This window comes from Triturus cristatus, chromosome 8, assembly GCF_964204655.1.
Source record: "Triturus cristatus chromosome 8, aTriCri1.1, whole genome shotgun sequence".
Lineage (NCBI taxonomy): Eukaryota > Metazoa > Chordata > Amphibia > Caudata > Salamandridae > Triturus > Triturus cristatus.
In genome coordinates, this window is record NC_140591.1 from 248,428,006 (window position 1) to 248,448,003 (window position 19,998).

The window sequence follows — 19,998 nt, forward strand, 5'->3', positions numbered from 1 at the left end:
TCCAATGAAAGATATGGCCAGCTGTATAGCCTCTCATGCAAACACACACACACATCCATTTTTATTTCAATCTAGTCTATATAGGCAAAAAAGCACTTTCCCATACTTGCTATTTGTCTGCAAATATGTTCAAGTCAATATTGTTCACATAATGCAACTACTCAGATATATGCTATTATTGGAACAGATTAGAAATAAGGCAACAGAGGATCCGAAATCGATAATTGCTAGGTTTTTTTTATTTGCATGGCAGTTGCTAGTATTGATACATTCTTGGTGTAATCACATAAATTGTGTCTCAGCAGCCAATCCATGCTTTGATGTTCCAATTTTCAACCACTTTATTGTTCTTGTAGTCATATTTGAATATAGTAGCACCACTGGTAACGAAAAGAAACCCTGCAATATACATTAAAAAACATGAAGTTAGGTCAGTTCGATTCAAACATACCCATGATACACTCAGTGTGCAATCTATTTTTAAAGGAAATAATCATCATTCATAACTAGACAGAGACTTCTAGTTGGATGTAAATAGAGGTAGATGCCCCCTTTCACAAGCCCTTGTCAAGATGATACAGTATCCCCCAGTTTGCAAAGTGTGGGTGACGGTGGGACTTCCTGCAGAGAATTTTAAATAGTTTCCTACCAGCACAGGGATCTGACTGGATTGGGCACGAATTTCATGCATAAATCAAGAGTTTCACAAAAACAAAATGTCCTCTGATTCTCAGGCCTCCTTTTGTGCCATTTATCTAAGACAAGAGGTTCTGATTAAAGGTCAAAGAACATAGAGGGGACTGACAGTAAATATGTGACAAATGAATGGATAAACGTTAGGCAACCTAACCACAGAAACAGATGTCCTGTCTTTTTTCATAGTACATTAAAAGTGTGAACCTCTGCAGGGAATCTTTTTGAAAGAGGGACCCACTGAATACATATTGACACCGTGACCACCGTGGCCTAATCGTTTCCTCTAAAATGCTAAATTGGGAATACAGATTCCATTGCAGCTGTGGATCCAGGCACACATTTTACTTCCCTGGAATAAAATGAATGAAATGGCCTGTTCCTCCTTGCACCAGTGCCCTCTCAGGAATTGAACTTGCTTTCCTGGGATGGAGAAACTCTTTCTGCGATTTACCTATTAGAAAAGTAAATAGAAAGCTCTGCATGCTGTTGATTTCCTGATTGACTGTGTCAATTAGCAAGAAGCCTAATAGTCTGTGTTGGCTGTAAAGGGCAGAGAATCCTGAAACGTTTGGAGCTATACCCTTGAAGTCCAAGGTCTACTAACCCTGGGCTCTCTGTCTGGCTATGTAGGGGATAAATGAGAAATATTTGGCAGTAGATTGGTGTTGTACCGGTGCTGGTCCTAAAATGACCAGCAGTAAGGAAGCTGAATTTGACCTGTGAAAATCCCATTTTCATTTTCTTTCAGACATGTTCTGTGAAACTGGGGAAAGAGGCTCTGCTCAGGTTAAGCATACACATTTTACACATGGTGCACAAGTATGGATGCTTAGCAAAAAATACTGTTAGCTAGCAGCTGCATACTGGTCACACTGTGGCAGGTGGGAATCAGATTCAATTGGTTATGGCTTGCTTGGATCTTACAATTCAATTAGGAATCCAAGATGAAATGTCTCTTTTCTTTTGGCTCAAGTGTAAATTCTGTATTCGTTAAACAATTTTTATACTTTGAGCAGAGCTTGCGTAAAATACAACTGTTTATTGACATGAGGTTGGAAAGTAATTGATGTGTCCATCAATTTCTGTGTCATGAACACACATGGAGAGTTAGTTTTAACTACAGGAATTTGTTTATCTGTTTGTAAAACTAATCATATTTACTCGAGGGGAGTTTTAATGGATTTTATGCTTGAGATACCCTGCTGGACCATTTAATTACTCAGCTGGCAGTTCAAATCTCTCTCTGGAACAATAGACCCATCTTAGAAGATAGATTAGCCTTCTCCTGGCAGAGAAACGGGACATGGGTGGATTTCCATAAGGAAATTAGCTGCCTCTTCGAGACAACCATTGACAGGATCCTCCCACATAGACCACGCGCATCAGTCACCGTGGGGCGGGGGGGGGTTTTCAGGAAGGAGAGCAGACCTGGTGCGGCTGAGCTTGACTTACAGAAAAGGATCAGTCCCAATGTTTTTTCAAGCTATCATTTAGATTCTTCTTAGACTGCTGTGAACTGGTTGGACAGCTAGTGGGCTACTCCAGGAAATGCAAGTTAGAGGTAGAGGAGTGATGTGGCAGCTCTGGACTGGGTAGATTCTTCCATCTTCTAGAACTCTCCATCTCTATTTTGAAACCCTGGCACAGGGAGCATAGATGAGAAGATGAGCAACGGAGAGAGCAGGTTGGATACACCATGAAAGAAACGCTGTCTAGAGTGGGTGGACACACTATACTTGCACTTCTGATACATTCATCGAACTCTGACATCAAAGCTAGTGTCACAAGGTCCCTCCCAACCTCTCATGTCTAGTAGAGGGTAGACCCTGAAGGAATGTACCCAAGTGACATCTCCTATGGTGAGTGTTTGTTTTCCAGGTTTATTGTACTTATTTGTGGTGCCCTAATGGACACAATCTACAGTTAAAGTATCACAATTTCTGTATCGCTTTTAACAAGGTGGTATTTCTGAAGAAGAGGAGTACATGGGTTCCCAGTACAGTGTTTTCAAGAATCCACAAGAAAAGTAGTTTTTTGCTTATTCAAATTTGTATTTATATTCTTTTATATTTTAGACAATGCATAGTTGTGTGTTATATCACAGAATTTCTTGTCAGTCCCTCATAGGTTGCCTTAATAGCAGACTAAGCATAATCTATTGAAATAACATAGTCATATTTAGTTATATTCCTCTTTGGCAAGAAGACAGTTAAGACTGTAGTTCACCTTATGTTAGCAAATTAAATACAGCTATAATTATAGCCTATAATTCGCCTTGGTGTAAGAACAAAACTGCTGATAATGAATCAAATAGACAGCCAACGCGTGTCTTATCCCTTAGGTGGCCTGCCAGCTGAGGGTTTTCTCAGGGCTTGAAGTATAGAGGTCCTTATTTTGGTTATTCCAATTTACGTTTTCAAAAATCCTATGAAAACCCAGTATCTGGCATAAATGCCTTGTTCAAAAGCAAGTCTGTGCGGCCCTTTTTGGTATTAAGTCCCTGTGGTCCTTTTTGGTATTATCGTTTCTGACAATACTGAAACGTGGGTATTACATACTTATGCCCAGGACATAGGCATCCTGCATGGTTGCTAAAGGCCTTTTGGTTGTTAAAGGCTTATGGGTGCTTGAGAGTGCAGGCCGGAAGGGTACTTTGACTCAAAGGTTGTGGCGTGCTTTTTACTACCAAAGGTAGAAAATAAAGGCCAACCAGATAGCGCAATGGACAGTGTAAAGTCATTAAGAGTTGTAACTTAAAATTTAGCGATTATGATTTTCCAACACAAAACTTCCTGATGACTCAAGCATGCAGCCAACTGGAAAACTCCATTTCAGTTTTGCCAAATGGGTCTGGAGTTATGATAAAATCAAACATCTGTTCATGTGCAGCATTGAAAAGCCAGCAGTGGATTTTCTAAGTCCAAATTAGGATCAAGAAATCATCCACGGCGAGCCTGTGTGAGTTGAATCGAAGATGTGCTGTTTCATAGCTGATGCCCCAAATAGAGCTGGGGAACACATTTCTTAATTGCATCACTCTGCTGGGATGAAGCAATGCTTTTCCTGCCTCAGGGAACCCCTTCATCCCTAAGTCTCAAAAACTGGCCAGTGTCCACAGGGGCCACCTGGAGCACCACCATTGAGGCATCCCTCTCCACACATGCAGCAGTGTTATGAGTCCCCTATAGGGCCCAATGTACTTTTTGATTATGTTAGCCTAACCACATATATAAAGAACCACTTTTGATTTGCACAAGTTACTCAGTAACATGTTTGTTTTTGTGACTGTTATTTCTGAATACGATGCACATATTTTTTTATTCTGCTTTTCTGCTGGGATTCAGTCTGTGCATTGTAAAAGGCCAAACAAGGCTGTGCCTTGTGTTTCTCTGTGCTCAGACACTAAAACCAAGGCATAATAGAGAGATCCAGCTGCTGTTTTTCAAAGAGATCAAGTCTTATCATATAAGACATTGCCGTTCTTATAACAGAGGGAAATGAAGCTTGCAGAGAAAAGGTCCTGAGATGGACGAGCTATGAGCCTGAGATGCAGATCAACTGATTATGACTCTCACGTGTTGTGTTCAACACTAATCCCAGAGATCTTTTGTATAATACTGTATGTACATAGTAAGGGTAGGCTTAGGCTGCTTAGTCATTTACTATGATAGGACTTTTCATTGTGTATAGTTTATTAATTGTGCTAATCACGTTATTGAACTGCAGTACAGTTTTTGCATGAAAGAGCACGTTGGTTTCAATAAATATTATACACTCTCTACCTGACTCTTTCCTTTTATTGTGGGCACGTGTGAGTGAGAGAACGAAAGGTGATGACCTGTTATCACGACTCTTGAGAGTGTTCAGAGAGTTGTGTTCTGGGTTGCTAAGCTACCTGTCTCGCTGGAAGGTTAGGAGGACAAGGAAAGCACTATGCGTTAGTCTGGATTTTGGACCATAGGCACTGATGTGGTAAAGTGACTGAGTCCCTACATGCTGATATTTCGTGATCCCAGGCATAGTCCTGTTTCTCAGCAAAATCCCTGCAACACTAGGGAACACAGCTGGCTGGAGAGCGGTGGAGTCACAGCATTAACAGTCCAGACAGATCAGGAGAGTGGCTGCACAGTATGCCGCCTTATTTGGTGGGTGACAAAGAGGAAATTCTACCCGACTCAGTAAGGCTGAGACCTGCATATTGGGGCACCCTTACCAACAAAGCTGAGTAGAGTGCATCAAGCAGTTCAGGAGGAAAAAAAAAGGCAAAAAAGATGCAGCATGTAGCCAAATCCAAGAGCATTGCTGTGAACCGAAGGAATGCCCAACATACTCCCATATTGGTTGTGGTACGCCCAGAAGAAGCAGGTGTAACACAAAGTATTTAACAGTCTGTCAGGGGCTGCTAGGAAGAATGTAGGACCTCAACAGGCTCCCACTTCTTTTGTTCCAAAGGTTTCACCTCTTTGAGTATTGCATTATTAAATCGGGGGCATGTATAGCCTAAAGGCAAATTTCCCAAGGGAAGCTCTTTTGGTGGTGTTCTTGGTCCTGAAAAAGTATTAGTGGACCTGATTTCATAGTAGAAATAAACTTTGGATTCAAATGTTTGTAGTTTTGCAAAGATCAATGTATGTCAAAACCAATATACATAGCTTTCCAATGAAAAGAAGCAAAACAAGTTCATATTTTAAAACAGTCTTCAAATGTTTAGGAATAGTGAAATGACTACTTTCTGAAAGATGTATGGTAAGTATGTAGTAACAAAGTAAGTAGGCATGCTGTTATAACTATACCCTATTAATGTGTATAGTCTTATATGGGGGCAATGTGTATTTTATGGGTTTGAGTCTCTTGGTATCCAAACTGTCAAAGGTGCCACAGACTTATAGTATCTAGTTTGCATTTAGTTTAGTTTAGATTAGTTGACTTCTGTGACACTTTACTGCACGCCCTGTAGTTTATGCTGCCTTTTGGAGGATGTTCACCTTGGTTTTTCCACCCACCATTTTGTGTATATTTGTAATTTATTGCCTAGCATTTAATTCAGAAAATTTTAATGTATTTTTACTTTTTAAAGAAAATCACTAACTGGACATTTTTTTTAGTATTCATTGTATTGCTGAATGAATTCTGAAGCCACAGCACCTTCCTATGTAAACCTTAGACTACTCTGACTCACTGCTCACTGCTCTGAGCGTCACACCCTAAATGGGACACTTATTTCCCAATTTGAGGGTCTCCCAGGCAGTGGTGGCTCTTCCGCTAAGGCGGAGGAGCATCGCCCCACTGCTTTTAAGCAGTGTAAAGGAAACATAAAATGATAACAACTTGCTGCTATTATAATTTTATTTATCCTTGCTGCAGCAGATCTGCGTGCGGGCGGGGCTGCTCTGCTCTCAGAGCAAGGCAGGGGAGGAGTGGTTTGCCCACTCCAAGTGTGCATGAATGCTTGGCCAGCCCTCTCGGGCCAGCCAAGTATTCAAATGCACTTTGCATGTTCACTATGCAGGCTGCATTACAGCCTGTATGGAGAACAGGCCCAGGCCACCAGCCCCTAACTGAGAGTCGATCCACGGTGCTCAGACCAATCACAATGCTGCATTGCATTTTGGCGATTGGTCAGGGGAGCCTGGGTGTCGGGTGCTGCCTGCTTCTCTGTTCCAGCCGGCCTGAAAAGACGACGGAGCAGAGATGAGGAGGAATGCGTTAATCTGATATTTTTCTTCCTTTCTTTCGAAACACCCTCCCCCGCCCTGATCCGTGCTGGCCGCCACTGCTCCCAAGATATCAGAAGCAAAATACCCCTGTTGTCACAATTGGGTACCTGTAACCTCTGTTTGCCCTGGGACAATCAAACCCAGTTTTCTCACACCAGCCATCAGAAATCTGAAGCAGGATTTAGGTAGTACTTCAATACTGTTCATATGAACATCTTTTTATTACTTTTTAACTATTACGTATAGGATAACATTGATTGATTCAAATAGACGTCCTTATTAACAGTCATACTCATTGATATTCTATGATATTCAGTGCCACTGTAAAGTTATTTTTATTCAGGCTCCCTTATTCAATGTTCTTCACATATTTGTGGTGATTATGAATAGATATTTACATTCAGTAAACTTGGTTTGGACTCTACATTCATCATTCGGCTACTTCTATTGCATATTTTAGTTGTAGTTCTTCATAGTAAAGGATTGCACTACTAATACAAGCTAATAGTGAGGCATGGACATGTTAAGGAAATATTTAGTTTGCCTCTTGGTAGCCTCCTTGCTTTGGTGTTGCAGAGGCATGTTTTCGCGTGTTAATCCACCCTTCTACCACTATATAGCCAGCAGCATTTTGCAGACATTTACCTACTGATATGCATTAAATGTGTCTTAAAAAGACTGGATTAACTTACCATTTAATTGGAAGGCAGCGTCCACCTTTTTCCCAAGTCCAGGGTATCTTTCTGCAATTGGACTGGTTTTATCAATGGTATACTTAACGTCATCAAATCTAGAACAGACAATTTAAGCATATTGTGAGAAACACAGAAGCAAATGACCTTCTACAGTTAAACTATATATCAATCTTTAGTCTTCTTCAAACTGTGGCCTACTTCAAATCTCCCTATGCTGCATTTCTTACCCATCTAAGATACTTGGCTGGGTAGAGCACCACATGTTAACTAGACTTGGTTTGAATGAGAGCACACGCCTCTTTCCTCAATTAAAATCAGCCATTCAGAGACGAGTCTCTTCTAAAGTAGTAGTAGTAGTAGTAGTAGCATTAACAATATTAATAATAATAGTAATAATGCCAATTATAACAATGTTTGTGAAATTGGAGTTAGAATAGTATATTCAACCCGCCCCCCAAATATATATGCACTTCCCCAGTGTTTGTTGGATTGGAATTAAACTAATCTGACACCACATTAAATGTCTCTTTCCCCAATCTCTGTTAGATTGCTGTTAGCGTAGTAAAATACCCACGCCCCCTAAAACATGCACTTTCCCAATGATTGTGGGACTGGAGTAAGAATAGCAAATTGGGCATCCCCCCCCACTGCAATTAGACATTTACTAAAATATTTATTGGATTGGAGTTAGAATGCAATATTGAACTCGTCCATTTATATGTACTTTCTTCAGTGTGACTATCACCCGTGGGGTTTTATAGTGCTTGTTCTAAGATTAAACTGACTTCCACACAATCCTAATTGAGAAATTGGGAAGAATATTGGGAGAAAGGTAGTATCTTTAGTGCCTTCGTGAATTGCAAGACACAAGTAGTAAGTAAAAATGGTAAGGCATTCAATAGTGAGAGTCAGTGAAACAAAAAGCAAGGCCACCAATTGTAGCTCTGTGAAACTTAGAAACCTGTAGAAGCATGAGGTGTGTAGAACAAAGAGACATATCTTGGCAGTATCGATGGACATGGTTAGTAATGAATCTAGGAGCATTAAGATACACAAAGCAATGAATTATACAAAGCCCCTTAAAAGCCCCCGAATGGAGAGTTTTTAAACTGGAGTGGTAACACCAGTGCTTAATTTGAGCCAGTGGTTTCTGGTGCTTGGCACCAGCACTTAATTGTTAACACCAGCACTTATGACAGCTGCCACATGGTGTGACTGTTTGTATAATTTAGAATTGAGCAGAACAGCAATTGTTTAATAATTCATTATATATTAAAAACAACTAATACTTGCTGTCCAAGACATTTTCGTAGCTTTGGGGGCCTGAAATAGTTTGAATTGTCACAATTGTAGCAGTGTGTTGATTAGTAGTTGTATGGGAACTGTCACTGGCAATGCCAGCAGTGGCAATGAGTGGTGCAAGCTGTGGATGCATCCTGACGAGAGGCCTGGCACTTATTTTTTTACAAATTAAGCACTGGACACAAACAGTCAAACTTTACCAGTTATTAGTGACTAAAAGGAGGAGCCCCTAGTACAAGATGAGCAGCCTGGTTTGAGATTATCTGATGCACATAGAGATGAAACTGCAATATGCCAAGCATAAGGTGAACAGTTCCGTTACCATAGCATGATGGTTCTCAGCAGAAAGAAGGGACATAATTGGGTGGTGTGTATTCCAAAGAAAGGTGAAATGTGAAATTAGTGAAACAACATGACTCTTCAACAAGAAAAAGGAAGTTAATTTGATTCTGAGACTATTTAGTAAGTCTGTGGGTTGCAGGCAGGGATTGGAATCAGATAGCCATAGAGCAATGTGTCGAAAATTGCATTTTCCTTGTTTTGTTGGTGTTTAGCTTGAGGCAATGGGTACCCATACTGTCTTTGACATCCAAAGGACATTCTAGCACAGAACTGTTGTGGTATTGTCACTTAATTTAAACAGAACATACGAGTAAAAAGTGAGCCTTAAAAGGATGCAGGAGAGCTGCATGAGGTATCATGATACGGTGACTCAGCGGAGAGAGAGATGCTGCAGGATAAAATTTTGACAGCAGAAAAGAAGGGTCTTAAAAGCTCTTGTTGGTATCTATCAGAGAGCAAAGAGATGAGCCATTTTAGTGATTATCTGTATTTTTCATCTGCTTGCAATTCGTTCAATCAAGATTTGTGGTCAACACTGTATAAGGATGCTTATAAGTCCAATAAAATCAAGACACCGAAATTCTCTACAGCAGCCGCCAGACAAAAACTGTCTTAGACTGCCAAGAATACCTTCTTTTCTGTGCTTAGAGTGGAAGCCAGCATGACTATCATCTCCAATCTTATTGGTTTCTAGCAATTCTATCAATTCAGCTGCTTGGATGCATGGAATTCTACAATGCTAGCTACAGCTGGTGCTAAGGCATTTGGCAAATGGTTAAGAGTGTTAAAAGGATCCAAACTTGTTTTTTTCAAGGTCTGTTAGATTGCAGTTAGACTAGTATATCTCACCCATCTGACCCCCAATATTAGGACTTTTCGAAATATTTGTGAGATTGGATTTTGAATGGTAAATCTGCCCCTAGATATATGTACTTTTCCCAATGATTGTTGGACTGGAGTTACAGTAGTAAATCTGAGACTCGTGAAATATAGGCACATTCCCTTATGGTTGTGGGATTGGAGTTAGAAAAGTAAATCGGAATCTCTACCACCCCCAGTATATGCACTTTCACCAATGCTTGGGGGATTTGGGTTAGAATAGTAATTGTGACCCTATATATGTAGGCATTTTTTCCAATGTTTTGGGAATGTAGTTAGAAAGGTAACTTTGAGCCCCCTTTTTTATGTGCTTTACTCACTTATTGTAGGAGTGGAATTAGTGTAATAAATAACACCCTTCAAAATTACGTTTTTTCAAGATTTTAGTGGGTGTTGAGGTGGAATAGTAAATTTGAATCTCCATAGCTGAGGTGGTTTCTTGAATGTTGTAGAACCTGTATTAGTACATTAAATCAACAGTGCTTAATTTATTTTGATTTTTTCTTCTTTTTGATTTAATTTTAAACTTTAGATTTATACAAATATTTATTATACTTGTATAGCAGTCGTAAAATATTCTTATGATCATTTTTAATATGTTGATATACTTAGAAAAATACATATTTTTTGGTATGTATAGAACAGTATTAGTAAATAAACAAGTACAAAATAGAACTTAATTAAATGTATATAGGTTAATTGGTAATTTTGTTTCATTAAATTATTTTTATTATTTTGTATACTAGATTTACGTAATTAATATTGTGGTTAAATCAACTGTTTTTAAAAAAAATTCTATTTTTGTGTAATCTATATTCAAGCAGTCTTTATTTTTGTATTTATCATATTTTTACTGTCAATATTTTTATACTGAGTAGAGGAGTGAGGCTAAAGCTACAGTCTCTATAGGATTACAGACTTAAAAATGGAGTACATTTGCTGTTGGATGATTGCTGTTATTCATGTACTTTTTATGGGAGTATGCCTGTATTCCACTTAGGTGCTGATGTCTTCGATTTGCTTCACTGACTCCTGTATGGAGAACATGCTTTATGTTACAAAACGGCCGGTTGTCTTTAGGGATGACTGCATAAATAAAAGCCCATAAAGATATATGTCCTGCATGTTGGGCTCTTTATTGTTTATCAGTAGCTTTTCACATTGAGTTCAAGTTCCTGTAGTTCATGTACCAAACCTTTTATAATATTGTACCCATCAGGAATCTGGTATTGTTACTTCCGACATTCAGCAATAGTAGGCCATCATGAGTTTTTGACTCAAAAAGGAGGAACAACAGCCAGAACTGTTGTTTTTTAAAAACATTTCTGCAGGTTTCTCCCTATTAACAGACCTTATTTCATGTACATATTTATCCGGCTTTAGCTGTGAAGGGTATCCCAGAAATAAAATTGTAAGTGCTAATATTCCAGCAAAGCTCACCGTTTCAGATTTAGTGAGAATTACTCTGTATTCTGAATGAGAGCCTCACTGTTGATGTGTTTGATTGTCATCAAGTCAGAGCAAGAGACCAAAATACAATTTATCCTGCAAGTATGAAAAAACTTGGCCTGTATAGGACATCAACATAACAGTTCACAAGGAAAAGGCCTTACTAACAATCTGATGAATGGCTGTGCTCAGAAATGCTCTGAGATTCTGTTGTGGAATTTTAATTTGCCTTTGCTTGTATTTACTACTTAGATTTGTTAAAAAAATTGTAAAGCCTGCAGGGTGTTGTGCATACTAGGAGAACTACTACTTTGTAGTACTTTTTAGAAGGGCCCAATGAAGCTGTTTTTTTTTAAATAAATATTTTTATTTTGTTTTTTAATGAAAAATAAAACAGCAAACAAAGCATGAGTACACCATATATAAGGAATATCAATCCACCACATTCCTGTAAGGCAGTTATAAGAGCACATTGTCTTTTGCAGGTTAGTCTGTATCTGGGCTTGAATGACCTGGACACAGATAACCAAAGGTTCACCGTGACAGTGCACTTGGCAACCAACAGCAGGAACAAACAGTACATCGTTCAAGGTTTTTCTCCCGACCGTTCTAACATTAATCCTCATCCTTCTTCCTCTCCCCCACGTCCAACCCATAATCCACGGTGCCCAAATCTTTCGAAATTTCCGAGGGCAACCCCTAGCCCTGTATGTCACCTGTTCTGCCACCATGTACAGGTCCAGGCCTGCCCTCCATTCCTGAAGTGTAGGTAATTGCGGGCCCCCCAATACTTAGCAATATCTTGTTTGGCTACCACCAACCCCAAGTTGGCTAATAAGAGTTTGTGCCTTGGGATGTCCACCTGCGTAGGGATTCCCAGGAGGAGAAACTTTGGCTCCAATCCCAATTGGATTCCCAGTACGTTATTCAGCTCCCTCACGATCCGTCCCCAATAAGTTTGGATGCCATTACATTCCCAAAGGGTATGTATAAATGATCCACATTCCGATTGGCACCTAAGACAATCTGGACTCGCCACTCTCCCTATTTTATGTAATCGCACTCTGTCAAAATAAGTGCGGTGCAGAATTTTATATTGGATGAGGCGCAACCTCAATTTAATTGCCACCTCACGTGGGTGCATTAGCGCCGCCTCCCAGTCGATATCGTCCATTTCCCCAACAGTCCGTTCCCATTTGGTACAAGGAGGACCCAATTTATCCGGCATATTATCGAGCCATGTTTTGTAGGTGAATGAAATGGCCTTGGCTGGGATCTCCTCCTGTAGGAGTCGGCCCTCTAGCGGGGCGTATTCCGGTATCAACTCCCCATCTAGTCCCTCAGCAGCCCATGCATGCTTCAACGTGAGGTATGCATATGCTTGAGTGTCATGAAGTTGGTTTCGGGCTTGGAGTGTGCTGAAAGAGGCCAACACCCCTTTCTCGAGAATGTCCCCTATTTTAGAAATACCGATCAAGTCCCAGCGCTTAAAGCCCTGTAATTTCCCAATCTCGGTCAATCTAGTTCCCTCCCACTATGGGGTCTCTCTTGTTGCATTCCGGTCCCACTTCATTTGCTGCTCAGCGCTTTTCCATGTCTCTAGCGACCTCTGGGTCGCTTGTAACAACCGACTACGTCCCTTCCTTCAGTAGATATAGAGTAGGTGGGTGGTTCTCTAAATTGCAGCCTTTCCAGCCTATATGTCGGATGATTCCCGGGTGCGTGAATCCATTCATTAATTACAGTGAGGTGTGAGGCTTTATAATACGCCCTAATGTCCGGGAGGGCCATACCCCCATTATAGGGGTTTCTCTGTAGCGTTTGAAGTGTAATGCATGGATGGTCCCCATCCCAGAGAAGCAGGCGCAGCCTGTTATCTATACTTTTGAGCGTTGTCTCAGGTAACTTAGTATAGGTGTTTTGCAATACGTAAAGCAACTGGGGAAGCGTGATCATTTTATACATGGCGGCCCTACCCATAATTGTCAGCGGAAGCCTCCTCCATCTTTTAACATCCTCTTGGAAGTTTGAGAGGACTCGCCTGATGTTGCGAGCTATGCTAGTCTCCACGTCAGTGGTAACGTAGAGGCCCAGGTACGTAAATCCTTCTGTCGACCATCGCAGGCAGCTAGGATAGGTCAGGGGCTCCAACCCCCCGGCCCCCCACCACTGGCTCCAAGGTAGATTTACTCCAGTTGATTCTATACCCTGCATGGTGCCTGTAGACCTCAAAAATGTGTAGGATTTGAGGGAGTGTTTCAGTCGGGTTTGTCACATATAATAGTATATCGTCCGCATATAAGGATATGCGTTCTGCCTCCAACAATTGAGCATCGTCCACAAAACCACCCAGCCCCGGGGAGGTTCTAATAACACAGGCCAAGGGTTCCAGTATAAGCCAATGAAGTTGTTTAACTAATCGGAGAACTGCTGTTAGAGGAGCGTTTGTACGTCTGGGTTGCAAGCTATCTGCAAAATCTATTGTTACCTATACCTTAAAATATACATCAAGAGGGATGTGGATTCTCCCACCGGAGTATTTTTCTCTCACATCATGCTATTGTCTGTTTGGTGTATCAGTCCTCTTTCGACAGAGTGCATCTTAAAAGGATTCTAGATCATTACACAATACTTTCTTCATCTCAGAGATACACTGTATACGTAATAATCATTTTTTTAGTGTGTTTTTTCTATGCATCAGGCTTTTTATATGTTTTATTCAGGACGCAAAATGCAGACCAGACCTATTAACTCAATGCTCAGTTTCTTTTGGCAGTGGGTATTCTCCGCAAAGAGAATATGAAGTTAAAGGGCACAAATTCTGAGTTTTTCTTTTTCCCCTCTGAGAAGTGATGATACACACTAATCAGTACACGAGTCAGCTTATAATGTAGGAGGAACGTCAATTACTCCAAAATAGGGGTGTGTGAATTTAAATTTTTCCTTCGAAACCAGCGTTTGTAGTTTAAAAATAAAACTATTTGGAACTTGTCGAAAGTAGAAGGCTGTGAAGTAAAAAGTTTCCACGCTTTGCCACTCTGCACCCCACCATCTTTAAAATATGTTTCACTAGCAAATACCCTCAAGTGGATGAAAAATACCTGTAATATTTATCTTCTGAGAAAAAATCTATTTTTCTTGCTTCTGGAAAATTTGCAACTGCATCAATTTTCTTGACAGAGCTTGGCAATTTGTAATTCGAAATATCCTTAGGGTAACCATAACGGAGAGCATTTCCCTGGAAAGCCCAATATTGTCTACCTGCAAAAGAGAAACATACATGAATTTAAGGATCTTAAGGAATAATGTAAAAAAGCACGTAGTTAATGAAAAAGAAAATCAAGAAAATACTTCAATTAAAAACATTGATTACAATATAAAATATAATGTTTTTACAGCACAATTATTTTCTATAGTGCATGAAAATATTTTACTTTTGAATGTTCAAAAATGCATGGAACGTAAATGTGGACATTTACCATGCAACTGATGTCTTTTGGAATTGGGGGCTATATGACGAATTTTAATAAAGATCAAACACGTGCACTGTGGTATAAAAAGTGGATTATAGAAATTCGCCTTCGCTGATTACTGATGGGCCAAAAATGTATTGAAGATCACCACGCCCACAGCTTGATTTAAATATTTACCTTTGAATAAAACCACCGTATTTTGAGCAGGAAGAGCATATGCAGCATCTATGGGAGTTGGCATTCTTTTCCAGAGGGTTTGTACAGATGACTTTACCACAGTTTTGGATGGTTGTTTCACCCAGACGGTGCTGAAATGAAGGGGAAAAACTCAATACATGTGTTAAATTAGCAAATATTATTCGTTTTTGTAGATATACTCGTAGTATTGACTGAGGCTGGCAATGTGCATTGCTGCTCTTGATAAGTCGTTTCTCTGCTGAACTCCTGATATATTACATTTCAAGAATGTTTTTTCAGTGCTAAATTTTGAACTTTTCCTAAAGGCCAGGAGAGTTTCAATAGCCCGGATGTCTATTGGGCGCGAATTTCAATGGGTGGATGACTGAGCAGTGAAAGATGTGCTACCATTTCTCATTCTGAACACAGGGGTGACATCATAATGGATTGCTTTGCTCCATGTACAGAGGCTCCTAAATTAGATTAGTTTAGCTTCCTGAAGCCATTGAACAAACTGGAAGATAGGAGAGTAACTGGAAGATAGGAGAGTAGCAGGAAGATAGGAGAGTAACTGGAAGATAGGAGAGTAACTGGAAGATAGGAGAGTAACTGGAAGATAGGAGAGGGATGATTGCTCAACGTTCACTCAAATTAAGCGCACCCCAGCATTCTGCTGGTGGTGGACCTGCTCTATCACATACGTCTATTCAAACAAACATGTTATCAAACATGTTATCATGATCTAGCATTCAGGAGGCAATAGTATTCACTGCTGTTGTTTGAAGAGAGTATCCTAAACCAATTATTAACTCGCCAATATGTTTAGTTGGCGTTTGTGTTTTGAACAAGTAAGACACAAAAGACACATAACATGCAAACATGCTTTCAAACACACAGGCACAGATGATTGCTTACATGCAGGCCTAGCAGCACACCTGAAGGCATTCATGTAGACACAGATCAACAGACATGGAGCCTGACTAGAAGTGGCCTATTAAATTGTGATACCAGTGTGAACATTTTGTACGAGGCTCACAATTATAAGTGGTGCAATTTTTATCACGTACAGTAATTACTTGGAGCCTTATTATGGATAGGGCACACTTTCCCTGATTGTGCTATGGCCCACCTTAAAACAGTTGCGCCAGGTGCAAAGAGGCAAAGTGCACCCTATTACATTGAATGCACTGCGAACTTGCCCTGCCCTCTGGGCAGCGCATTCAAGTGAAAAACGAATTTGCTTTGAAGCAGCAAGTTTGTGTTTCACTTTGCAGGTGGCAACCCGCCTGCACTTTTAAGGGGGATTAGAGAACCCCTTGCAGGTGGGTGCAGTGAATGCCTGCACCTGCCTGCAGGGGGATGTCTGAGGGGGTCCATAGGATCCCCTTTACCCCCTCCAGAGGGCAACTATCAGGGGCACACTGACAGCTTCTTTGTCTCTGCAACTGCATCTATAAATATGGCACGGGCGCAAAGGGCAAAGGTAGTCCCTCATTTGCATGGGACCACGCCCCCATGCAAATGAGGGAATGCCCTCTAATGATAGTGCGGGCTCTGTATGTGCGCCAGCACTATCTGTATTACAGAAGGTGCCGCACAAACTTCTGCGGCTCCTTTTGTATTATCAAAGTGCCCCGGGGGAGAGCAAAGGGGGTGCTAACACCCGTTGGACCCCCGGGCACTTCTGTAATATGGCCCCTGGTGCGCTAAAGTTTGCATTCATTGTAAATTTTCCACAGGTCAAACGTTCCAGAATTTAACTGAGTAAAAGGCCTTCCATTTACTGGGATATGCAGACTTTGGTGTGATAAGCACCAACATCCACATGTGATTCTCTAAAAAAAATCAGGCGCAATGAATTACACTGGACAAATTTGGAACCCAGAGTTGTCGTATTTTATCAAGTGTGACAAATTCCTACTATACCTACAGAGCACTCCAAATCGAATAGATGCTTTCATGCACACACCAGCCTATTTTTCTTTATGTACAAATGTGCAAACAGATACATGCTCAGAGGTGTGAGTGCGCACATACACTGTTCGGATTCAACCAGTGTGGTATGAAAATATTGATGTTTTTGTATCCTGCTGTAAGCATGTCAGCTTCAGAATATTAACGACCACAATATTGTCTAGAAAATATTGGTAAGTGTACATTTACTATTCGTATTTCCACATTTATTTACCGTGATAATATCAATATCGCCACTCATAATGATGGCCTAAATGTATGTGGTTGAATATGTGGGTCCATTGAGGGATTATAGATTAGTGGTTCCAATGTGGGTGCATGTGGGATGAAGCATTTGTGAGTATCATCTTCAAAGGCGTTTTGAAAGATTTTTGTTAAATGTGTAAACCTGAAAGCCATTCCTAAATTGCCACTGACTGAACTGGAGGGAAATGCAACCAACGCACTGTAATCTGCTATGCTTGTGATTCATTCTGTGCACACCTCCATCGTTCCCTGTTCTGCTCAGCTGTGTGTGATGTCATGGATTGTTGGCGCGTGACTGGAGGTTGCTTTGCACTTAGAGAGAGTGGGCTGAGCAGAGAGGATGCTGCTCCCGGTGAGGTACTTTACTATGTAACTTGAAACCTGTAACCTAACCTATAACATCTTTAATACACCTACAACCTGTCATTCTACATGAACTGGCCACCTGACTCGTGCTAACCAAGAGAGTACTTTTAATTACAACACTGGCTACATGTGACAGAGCCACTGATTAAATAAGGAAGAGAAAGTAGATTGAAGAAAAAGTGAACCTACATCTGAGTGGAACTGATTAAAACAAAGAAGAAAAGGTAGATTGATGTAGTATGCAAGGGTCTTGTGCGGAGTTAGGGCTCCTTGTTTGCGTCGCTACTTCTGTATGGGTATGCAGGAGTCTTATGAGGAGTTGTGATTATGGCGGAGTCCATGTTTTAGGTCCCTGGTCCTGTGAGCATGCGCAGTAGACGATGTCCATGTTTTGCATGTGTATGATTGATGTATAGTGCCATTTAGTTCCCTTGTTCTGCAAGAGTTTACAGAAGGGGTGAGTGTTTCTAGTTTCCTGGTCCTGCAAGAGTATGCAGTAGGGGGTGAGTGTTATAGGTCCCTGGTCTTGCAAGAGTATGCAGAGGAGGGTGGCTGGTTTAGTTTCCTGGTCCTGCAAGAGTATATAGTAGGGGGTGGGTGTTTTAGGTCCCTGGTCCTGCAAGAGTAGGCAGTTAGGGGTGCGCTGTTTAGGCCCCTAGTCCTGCAAGAGAATGCAGTATAGGGTGAGTGTTGCATTTCCTTGTCCCGCAAGAGTTTGCAGTAGGGGGTGAGTGTTTCTAGTTTCCTGGTCCTGCAAGAGTATGCAGTAGGGGGTGAGTATTATAGGTCCCTGGTCTTGCAAGAGTATGCAGAGGAGGGTGGCTGGTTTAGTTTCCTGGTCCTACAAGAGTATGTAGTAAGTGGTGAGTGTTTCAGGTCTCTGGTCCTGCAGGAGTAGGCAGTTAGGGGTGAGCGGTTTAGGCCCCTAGTCCTGCAAGAGAATGCAGTATAGGGTGAGTGTTTAATTTCCTTGTTCCGCAAGAGTATGTGGTAGGGGGTGGGTGTTTAGGTCCCTTGTCCTGCAAGAGTATGCAGTTAGGGGTGAGTAGTTTATGTCCCTAGTCCTGCAGGAGTATGCAGTAGAGTGTAAGTGGAGAGAATATTTCCTTGGTCCTCATCCTGCCAATATGCAAAAGTGTGTGCAGTAGAGGGCGTGTGTTTTTCCCTGGTCCTGCCATTATGCGAACATGTATGCAGTAGAGAGCATGTGTACTTTCCTGGGCCAGCCATTTAGCAGTAAAAGGTGTTCTAATTCTATTTTCCTGGGCCACCGAGAGTGCACTGTAGAGGACAAGTGGTAAATGTTTTGTTTGGATGGGTTTTGTTCGACCTGTGTGCTTTTGGTTTGTATGGATGGGGTCTGATTAACTCATAGGACTTATTGTAGCTAGAGTCTCTTATGTCATCTGTTTTTATAATTTATAGGGCTGATCAAAGCCAGTGTCTTTTATGTCTTCTGTTTGTATTTAAATATTTTCTATCTAATGATTGCTGTTTACATTTTATTATTTTCTAAGGGAAGGAGATGTGTTATAATCTGCTATGCTTGTGATGCATTCTGTGCACACCTCCATTCATCCCTGCTCTGCTTATCTGTGTGTGATGTCATGGAATGTTGGTGAGTGACTGGAGGTTGCTTTGCATTTAGAGAGAGTGGGTTGAGCAGAGAGGATGCTGCTCCTGGGGCAGTGCTTTACTATGTAACTTGTAACCTAACCTATAACTTCTTCAATCAACCTACAGTTTGTCATTCTACATGAACTGCCACCTGACTCCTGCTTACCACGAGAGTACTTCTAATAACAATACAACATATGGTGGCAGAGCAGATGAAATGGTAATGTTTGATCAGGACACATAATAGACGATGGAAGGAATGCTTGCAATAACTTGAACCACTGGCTTAGGGTAGCATTCCTACCCATTATTCTTTTGCCCACCACACCACATCAGTTTGGACCCAGCCATACGCCAGCCAGTCTCGACCCTGCTCCAATTGGAACACTCCAGCTTTAAATGGGATGTAAGATCCTCACTGAACCGGTGACCTGGTACACAAGCAGCCCAAAACAGTTTAGCTATGATTGAGGGTTGCCAGTCGGGTGTAGCTTGGTTCAAGCGGCACAGGACCCACGTCTGTGCACACCCTTGCCAATTAGAGTGGTACATCAAACACACAAAAGATGATAGGAGGAATGCTTGCAATACGTTTAACCACTGGCAATTCCTTCCATTGGCAAGACATTGAGAATGCATTGCAACCCATTGTTATTTTGCCTCAGAAAAAACTCCTGTGTCCAATTGTGGGAATTCCCGCGTTTTAGGCAAAATGCCCATGCATCAGAATTTTATAACTTTCCCTTCATAAAATATCCATCACAACACATGGACTTGCCACAACATTTTTCTCACACATCATTTAAAATTTTAAATCACAGAAAGGGGGTCATTATAGTTTTTTTATTTATAGTTCTCAGAAAAAATAATTTAATCATAGCAAAGATCATGATTACCATTGTAATGTTTTTATGATAAACAGGAAGGTTTAGTTAGTTTGAAGTTTTAACATGTGTGTATCCACCCCAGCATGATAAAGATTGCAGGTGGATACATCTCTAAGTGTATTATCAGACACTTCAGAAGAAATGGAGTCTCACTGAGCCTTTATTTAGCAATGCACCA

General features: G+C 40.9%; 1 protein-coding gene across 1 annotated transcript in view; it reads right to left on the reverse strand.

The window, feature by feature from the left end:
* Positions 1 to 219: 219 nt before the first annotated feature.
* The window catches only part of LOC146801919 (collagenase 3-like), a 39,591-nt gene continuing 19,812 nt past the window's right edge, over positions 220 to 19,998 (reverse strand). The window contains exons 7-10 of the mRNA XM_085624066.1: positions 14,731 to 14,861; positions 14,182 to 14,341; positions 7,106 to 7,203; positions 220 to 399 (exon numbers count right to left, since the gene is read on the reverse strand). Of these exons, the coding sequence (XP_085480192.1) occupies positions 299 to 399; positions 7,106 to 7,203; positions 14,182 to 14,341; positions 14,731 to 14,861 (490 nt within the window). The 3' untranslated portion in view covers positions 220 to 298. The remainder of the gene's footprint in view (positions 400 to 7,105; positions 7,204 to 14,181; positions 14,342 to 14,730; positions 14,862 to 19,998) is intronic.